Source organism: Blennius ocellaris, assembly GCF_963422515.1.
Source record: "Blennius ocellaris genome assembly, chromosome: 16".
NCBI classification, from domain to species: Eukaryota; Metazoa; Chordata; class Actinopteri; order Blenniiformes; family Blenniidae; genus Blennius; species Blennius ocellaris.
In genome coordinates, this window is record NC_137665.1 from 16,878,934 (window position 1) to 16,887,445 (window position 8,512).

The window sequence follows — 8,512 nt, forward strand, 5'->3', positions numbered from 1 at the left end:
CAATATTTAGACACCGCCACTACCGCTGTTCTAGTACTACATTGATTTCTACCACTACTATTATGACTATTTAAACTGCGACTAGTAAAAGAAGAAAGAAAAAGACACCAAATAAACGAGAGAAAGAAATAAACAGTTGTGTCCTTGGGGAATGTCACAGGAACTCGGGGTTGTCCATGAGTTTTACATGCTCTACCACATTGAGGAGATTCACAGCAGTCCGTTTCTTCATCTGTTTCAGTGATGAGAAGAATAAACACAGTCCTTTATGAAACACATTGAAATGTGGCTTACCTTTTAGAAATAAAAAGATGCTTAAAATGGCCATGGTATTAATTGACATGTCATGTAAACAATTCTTAATTATGAAACCATATAAAATAATTTCACATTTGAAAACAGGAGCTGGTACATGCTTAGATAACCAGTGATGTTTATCAGCTGGTGGCTGTCCTTGTTCGCAGATAGGTACCTCTCAACAAGAATCTTTTAAGAAGTTAGGAGGCATCAACCTTTTTTTAAATTAATATGTGATTTTGCCATTCAAAGACAACCTATTATTATTCCTATTTCACCAACAAGTTCTTTTATATCAGAAAATATTATATAATCATAATTTTACCCCACAAAACACACTGGTATGGTACAGCAGATATATTGTTATCAAAAACGAATTATTGTGCAAAAAGGCATTGATGGATAAAAACATTTTGTCAGTAACTAATTTTGTTCATGAAGAAGGGAGTATGATATCCCATAAAAACTTAACATTTAAAAAAAATCAACATAAGTCCTTCATTTCTATGAAAAAAGCAATTCCTGCCACCATATTAGGTATAATAAGAGGCATATGTTCAAATTCCACGAATGTCTTTCTGTCTTCCTCGTCTCCTTGTGTAAAGCTGTGACTTCATGACAATCAAAATTCCTAACAACATAATCAGGAAACTGCATAATAACACTTCATATCCCATGTTGTGATTCCGTAACTGCTGAGGACATCATATACACTTTGCATTCAAAGTATCTCCATTACCCTATCACTGCGAAAGCTATTGCATTTAAAAATGTTGAACGATGCCTGTCTCTTGAGGGAATTTTGATGTCAACGATTTGGATTTGACACAAATAAGTGTGTATTCTGTAAGGGTATGGAAACTGCAGATCATCTATTATTCCGATGTATTTGCTCAGCAGCACATAGGGCTGATATACAAGACTGGCTTCATGCCAATATACTACTACCTTTTCTTCCAAAAATATTTTATTCATAGTTTTGTATCAGAAAACCAAAATTATGATTTCTTGAACAACAATATTTTCATCCTTGAGAACATTTTAACATACACAAATCAAATGCAAATACATGTTGGTATATCTGTTTGTATTTGCTTCATATGGAGTTTCTCTTCTTCACCAAAGCGTTTAAGAAATGAACGTGTTGTTAACTGATTCTGTTAATAAAAACAAAACAACAAACAAACAAAAAAGAAACTTCACAAGAAGCGCGTCCACGCTTCAAGTAATCGCGTGCACGAGCCCCCGTCTCCTCACGCGGGGCTCTCGGTCTCCCCCTGGCGACCAGCAAGAAGCCACACACTTCCAAAACAGAAAGTAGTTTCATTTCTCCCCCGCGGCTGGTAAATCGTGACGATCTCTGAAAGATTCGCGACAAACCCACGCGAAGCAGTCCGTAAGGTCAGTAATGATCTCCAGCCGGATCGATGTCCGAACCGTTTTGACCAAGTCGAGTGAAGATCCGTGGACGCTGCGATCCAGCAGCGTGTGATTTGATTTACTTCCTCAACACTCAGCTCTGCAATGCAGCCTCCAAACGCACGCTCGTATTGTATTAATACTGATCGGCGACAGGATTGAGCAGACACGTCGTGGAAAATAATCACAATCCGTGGAAACGTGCGTTAACCGCCACTGTCTTATGTGCACACGCTCCCTGGAAATGATCCAACAGGTTTATGGTTGATGGGGGAGCCAGAGTCACTTTAACCGTTTGTTTAATTCACACATTTGTTCACTTGTCACTGCTATTATATTATCACGTAATTAAGCCTTTTTATCAATTGCAAGTGTAAATCATAGACTCGCATAGGTATTGTAATGTAGAATCTTTAATATGTTGATGTCGTGTCCTGGTAACCCCCAATAGAGGGTGTTAGACTGTCACACATGTTTTATTCTGAAAGGGTGGGGTCCTTGTGGGCTTGATATCAACACTTACAGCTCTGTGAGCATCTTCTCATGTTTGTATATTTTGTTTTCCTCATGTTGATATTGAACCCCCCCCCCCCCCCCCCCCCCACACACACACACACACACACACACACACTCTATGTGAGAAGTCTTGCAGTGACGTTTTGAAGTTTGTCCATCAGCACAGCAGTGATCGTGTTTCCTCCAGTAGATGGCGGAGCTGGGCAGGACTGTGAGGGTGACTGGCCTGCCCGCAGACGTCGAGGATGACAAGCTGAAAGACAAGCTGTTCATCCACTTCCTCAGGGCCAGGAATGGAGGAGGGGAGATCGACTCTGTCATCATTGTCAAGGCGACGCCTGTTTCTGCCCTCATCACCTTTGAGGACAGCAGAGGTCGGTGGGGCTGGGCCGCACTCGTGTCCCTGCATTTAAAGTGGAGGGGAGGTGGCTTCACCCCCCCCCCCCTCCTGAATAATTAATGATTCTATTAAATGGGAACAGTGACATGAAAATACAGACACATGAACTTAAACTTGATATTGATGTGATAAATGAGTGCAGGGATAGATTTTTTTGACCGTGTGTGGTTCATTGTGAACAGCTGAAGTCATTGATACACTATTTAATGATATTGTTTTACAATTCTGCTCGGGCTTCTGTCATAGTACAGTATCTTACTGACTGGTCAGGAAGCCGAGGTCAAAGAAAACAATTTAACTAGTCGGAAATACATTTATCCACCTTGATACCACTTTTATGCTGCTGCTTCCTATGAGGCCACTTTACCGTTTAACCTAATATTAATGCTGACAGTGGAAACGGAAATCATTTGCATCCTTTCACAAAGAGGAAAGATGAAGTTGACTGACGAAAAGCATAGATGAAGAAATAGATTCACAAATTTCATCTTGTTTGCAGACGATACAAATATTTTTGCTTCAGGAGACGATTTAAAACAACTGTGTCTGATTGTTAACTTGGAACTCAAGAGTGTCAACAAGTGGTTCAAACAAAACAAATTATCTCTAAATCTGAGTAAAAGCAAAATGATGACATTTGGCAACTGTAATTCCAATTCACAAGAAGCAATTCAGATAGAGGGTGTTGTTATAGAGCGGGTGCATGAAATCAAATTCCTTGGAGTTGTTATAGATGATAGAATTACTTGGAAATCTCACATTAAATATATATCTACAAAAATTTCAAGAAACATTGCAATAATAGCAAAAGCAGAGCACATTTTAAATATCAAAGCTTTACACACCTTATATTGTTCTCTGATTTTGCCCTATTTATATCATTGTACTGTGGTTTGGGGTAGTACTTATAAAAACACAGTAAAACCAGTAGTAATCTTGCAAAAAAAGAGCTATTCTATTAATTCATAAAGTTGGGTTTTTGGACCACACAAACTCATTATTTTTAAAATCAAAGATCATGAAGTTTAATGACATTGTTGAGTTCCAAGCAGTACAGATGTTATATAAAGCAAGTTACAGATTGTTGCCAAGACAAATACAAAGAAGGTCCCCAGATTGTACTGGTCGTTATGAAATACGTGATGAATTAAACTTTAGGACTCAGAAACACAACAACCCTGAAAAGTTTTAGCCCGACAGTTAATGGTGTTCAATTGTGGAACAAATTGGAGATGGAGTTGAAACGATGTCCAAACATCAACCTGTTAAATACAAACAAAAGACTTTTGAAATATACAGAGAAGAAGACATTTCCACCAGGAGGAGAAGTAGGATCAACTTATATGTGCATGTGTGTGTGTGTGTTGTAAGTTTGGTCCATGTTGATATAGTCGTTTGAATTGTAACAAGTTCTTTTTTGTTGCTGTTTTGTTCTTTTATACCAGTGTAAAATGTATTTTTTATTGCATTGAATTTGGGGGTAGGCGCTCATAAGCTTCTTGCTTCAGCCCACTCCTTTTGAGCAGAACGTATAATACTGCTCAAATAAACAAATAAACTAAACTAAACTAAATTTGACAATTATAGTGTAAATGTAAATGTATCCCTTGGCTCCCCTCCTGAAAGTTTTCTGGCTCTGCCCCTGCTGCTATCTCCACACGGAGCTGGAATGTTGTCATGAAAGTCAATATAGAGGCCAATAGTGAAAACGCTTGGTCAGGATGCTTCACAGACTGTGATTGATTCCCTTCTGATGTCGCCGCTCCCACAGTGGCACAAAGAGTCATTCATGGTGGCCGGCACACTCTGGACGTCGACGGGAAGGAGTATAAGCTCACTGTTGCAGAACATCATGAAAGGCCGGATCCAGATCAGGTACATCTTGTTTTGGAGTTGTCAACGAGTCTTAAATTTACTGGAAGAATCACTGGAAATGTCATTTTTTTTTTGTCATCACAGGTCATCCCTAGGTTGTCGGCTACTGTTAGGTACAGCCAGCTCCCTGGGGGAGTCATTGTTTTGACAAACATTTGCAAGAACCACTGTGATGTTGACGTAGACTATATTTCGGCTGATGAAAGCTGTGTCTTATCTGGTGCCTACTCCAAAGTGCAGACTCTCATGGCACAACTGCTTGGACATCCAGAAGGCTCCAGATCAGCAGAAAATAAAAACTCAAGTGAAGCTGCTGCTGGGGCGTCAATGCACCAGAAGACTCTTCTGCAGGAGCCCGAACATCAGAGGACAAAACCAAATAAGCAAAAAGGGGAAAAAAAGCACGCTGACAAACCATCTGTTGAGTACAACTGGAGTTCAGGTCGAGAGCTGACACCTGGTGGTCGTGACTGGGAGGACACCGGTGCTAAGCAGTCTTCTTCCACGTTGGTAGAAGACTTCTCACTGGTTGTAGACGCAGACATGTACCAGTATGTGCAGAAACACTGCCAGAACGAATACCAGGACATACTCAGTCAGTATGATGTGGTTGCGGTGGATATGACGAGCCAGGGAGTGACCACTCTGTTTGTGCAGGTTGCGGAAGAAGGGAAGATGAGGGAGGGAGTTAATCAGCAGGAACACTTGAAGACGGCTAAAAATGCGATAAGTATGTTTTACCAGCAGAACGAGACAAAGATTTGCCGAGCCCAGGTCCCGAAGGTTATCCTGTCCTCTCGGGGAGAATTAAAGACAGCAATAGAAACACTATCTGTCAGTCATCCGAAGGTTCTTCTGAATGAAGACGAGGAAAATATCAATCTTATTGGAAGCAGTAGTGACGTGTCTGCAGCCAAGCTGTTTCTTCTGCTCGACCACAATACAGTGAGGGATAAAGGAGTGGATGGAGCTCATGGTCTCAAGTTGTCTCCGTCTCCTTTGGGTTTGTCAACTCGTGCAAATGAGGAGAGAATTCCACTCACTGCATCGTCCACTGGAGGATCTTTGGATGAGAAAGTGGATCACTTGCTGAAGTCCGATGAAGATGAACGGAGAGCTAATGGAGCTGGACGGTATAAATTAGCCCCAAAGTTTAAAGATTTAGGGGCAACGGGGCTAGGCAGTCGAACAACTGACTTCACCTCACGAGCAAAGCCTTCCATCAGTAAACAAAGTCGCCCCGGGCCAATGTTAGGGTACGATGTGCTGTCAGACACGTCAAAGGTTTCTAGTGAAGGGGTCTCCAGGACTGCAGCACAAAAGACTGGAGGGGATATTTTGTTCAAAGAAGGGTATTTGGCTTCGTTTGCATCTGCGTCTAAAACCCCGTTAAACCCAGGGGAAATGGACGTCCAATCCAAGACCCCAGCCTCCATCAGCACTACTGTTGCCAGCTTGTCAGGAAGTACTGTTATTCCACCTGCTGGAGCTGGGGCCACCTTGAAACGATCCAACAGTTTCTCTGGAACATCCCGGAAGAAGGATCAGGTCACAGACCAGACAAGCGAAGAGAATTCCAGCAAATCTAAAGTCAGAACCAGGGGAAGGTCTTCCAGCTTTAGTAGCCAAACACCCAGGGAAAAGCCGGAAGTTCATACTGCAGAGCTCACAGTTTTAGGGGTGATTTGGCGTTACGTAAGAGACGCCTACAGAACCCAGCTAGATGACGTGACCTCTGATGTCCAGATGACAGAGGGGCGCTCAGAGAAGAAAACAGATATCACTGTCACTATAAGAGGGGCTACCTCATCCAAAGTGGACTCCTGCCGGGTGGATTTACAGCAGCTGATTGACTCTGTTAGTTCGGACTTCTTCGTGCAGGAGCTGTCTCTTTCAGAGCTCGGTGTTGCAGGCACAACAGATGAAATCCTACAGGCCTGTTGTTCAGAGGTGCAGAGCCATTTCAAGAAGGTTATCATCCAGTTTTTCAACGAAAACATGTTTCTTCTTGGTCCAGAACGATTGTGTCGCGAAGTGTCTGCTTCACTGCGCGAAGTCTTTTCTGGAGGTTCGGAGCAAATACCTGCGCAACACCACAGCTTCAGCATGTCTACTTCTCAGGGGAATTTCCTTCCTTCTATACAGATGAATAAAAGCCAAAGTAGTAATCCTCACTTCAACACCAAGTCTACGGTTGCACCAGAGAGCAAAACGGGCAAAACTAATGGGACTGGTTGCAATAAGGAGTGGCAGACAACCTACAGCCAGGACTTCTGTGATGAAGGACTTGAGAATAGATTTACTGGTCCGTCATCCATCAAAAAAGACCATGTGATGAAGGAGAAAGTGAAAATTGCTGATGCAGTGGCAACAGTTGAACAGAAAACTAATTCGTCAGAAAAGGATATCAGTAAGGAACGTTTGAATGGTGTCAAGTCAACTACAACCTGGGCTGAAAAAGACGGAGCTGTTCGTGTCACCAAAGTGGACAGTGCAGGGCAAGGACAGGCAAGCGACGAGCGCACCGGAGAGGAATCTCCGTCCGGTCGGGAGGGCTCGGCATTCCTCTGCCTCTTGTGTAGGGCGAATGGAAACTCAGTGGCAAAGTGTGGAATTATCATGTGCTCAAAGTGCCAGAAATATGAGCACATGAACTGCAGCGTTTGCAACAAGGTGGTGCAGAAACCATCGGGGATTCGGGACCACATGAGCCAGAGTAAACTGCCCATCAGTTTACCTGGTCACAGCAAGTTCTCCACTGTCATGATCACATACCGCATCCCAGATGGCATCCAAGGGGTGAGTTACTTGATTCAAACTGATTTATATGTAAATTTAATATGTGCATTTCATCTAAGAAGAAATGGCATATAATGAAAAACGGTTTAATGGAGTGTATGACTTTTATATAGTTTAATATATATCCTATACAGAGTTGGGTACAATCCGTTATAAAGTAGTGTTTTACTGTAATGCCACTGCTAACTAACTGATTACTATTATTAACACTTCCCATTTCACTTGCAGTGTTCTTCATTCGGCTGTTAGCATTAGCCTCGCTGCTAATCGGTCACTTTAATGTGACATTGAATACGTCTGACCACAATAATGTTCAGGATATATCCACTTTCACTAACAGCAGTAAATGAACAGAACCTTGATAAGACTTGCGCTGCTGTTTGCATGTTCATTGTTGATCTGAGCTGCTTTTTCTGCTCCTCCTCCTTGTCATTATTTCGTTGCTTAATGCATCTGAACAAGTACTGCCATCGCGTATGGTATTTGCTCTCTGCTCTCTCAGGAGGGTCACCCGTTTCCCGGGCAGCCGTTTCGAGGGGGCGAATTTAAAGCCTACCTTCCTGACTGCGAGGAGACGGAGAAGCTGCTGCCCAGGCTGAAGAAAGCCTTCAGGGAGGGACTCACCTTCACCGTGACGAGCAAAGACGGCGAGGCCAAGATCGCCTGGGACTGCATCCCGCACAAGACCAGCTTGCAGGGAGGCAAATCGGAGTGAGTGCGGCCGCCGAGGATGTTTGGTAAAGGTCACAAACTCTCGTCCACTGGATGCGAGCTGAACGGTCTCCTTCTCGTCTCTCTTAGGAATGGTTATCCGGATTCCACTTACTTGAAGCGCTTGTCCGAGGTCTTGACCCAGCAAGGGATAAGAGGAATGACCAGCCAACAACATAAGGACAATTAATTGCAGAGGACCATTTTGTAAATTTCTTTCCACATCCGTCTTCAAAACGTTTTGCACTATATTTACATTCGAGTTTGTGCCAGTATAAATCCGTCTTCTGCAGCAGGTTGATGATGTTGGAGTATTTGTCCACCTAATAACTGAAATCTTTTATGAGTAATAAAGTTTAACTGGAGATAGTTTTCTTTATGTTTTTCCAAACCTATCTCACTATCGATCAAAAGAAATCAATTCTCTGTACTACAGATGATATCCCACAAAACATTCCTATTCAGCTTTTATTAGAACAGTTTTGAAGTGTAAAG

At 42.5% G+C, this 8,512-nt stretch overlaps 2 protein-coding genes across 2 annotated transcripts; both read left to right on the plus strand.

Annotated features, from left to right (window-relative positions):
• Nucleotides 1–1,585: 1,585 nt before the first annotated feature.
• LOC308141770 (uncharacterized protein) lies at nucleotides 1,586–5,186 on the plus strand (the record flags this gene model as incomplete). Its single annotated transcript, XM_080511983.1, has 5 exons — nucleotides 1,586–1,698; nucleotides 2,423–2,606; nucleotides 4,404–4,507; nucleotides 4,592–5,058; nucleotides 5,165–5,186. The coding sequence occupies exons 2-5, from the start codon at nucleotides 2,423–2,425 to the stop codon at nucleotides 5,184–5,186; spliced, it is 777 nt and encodes a 258-aa protein (XP_080368109.1). The 5' UTR covers nucleotides 1,586–1,698.
• Nucleotides 5,187–5,236: 50 nt separating this feature from the next.
• On the plus strand, nucleotides 5,237–8,512 carry LOC308141590 (uncharacterized protein). Its single transcript, XM_080511793.1, has 3 exons — nucleotides 5,237–7,306; nucleotides 7,809–8,017; nucleotides 8,108–8,512. The coding sequence occupies exons 1-3, from the start codon at nucleotides 5,240–5,242 to the stop codon at nucleotides 8,205–8,207; spliced, it is 2,376 nt and encodes a 791-aa protein (XP_080367919.1). The 5' UTR covers nucleotides 5,237–5,239; the 3' UTR covers nucleotides 8,208–8,512.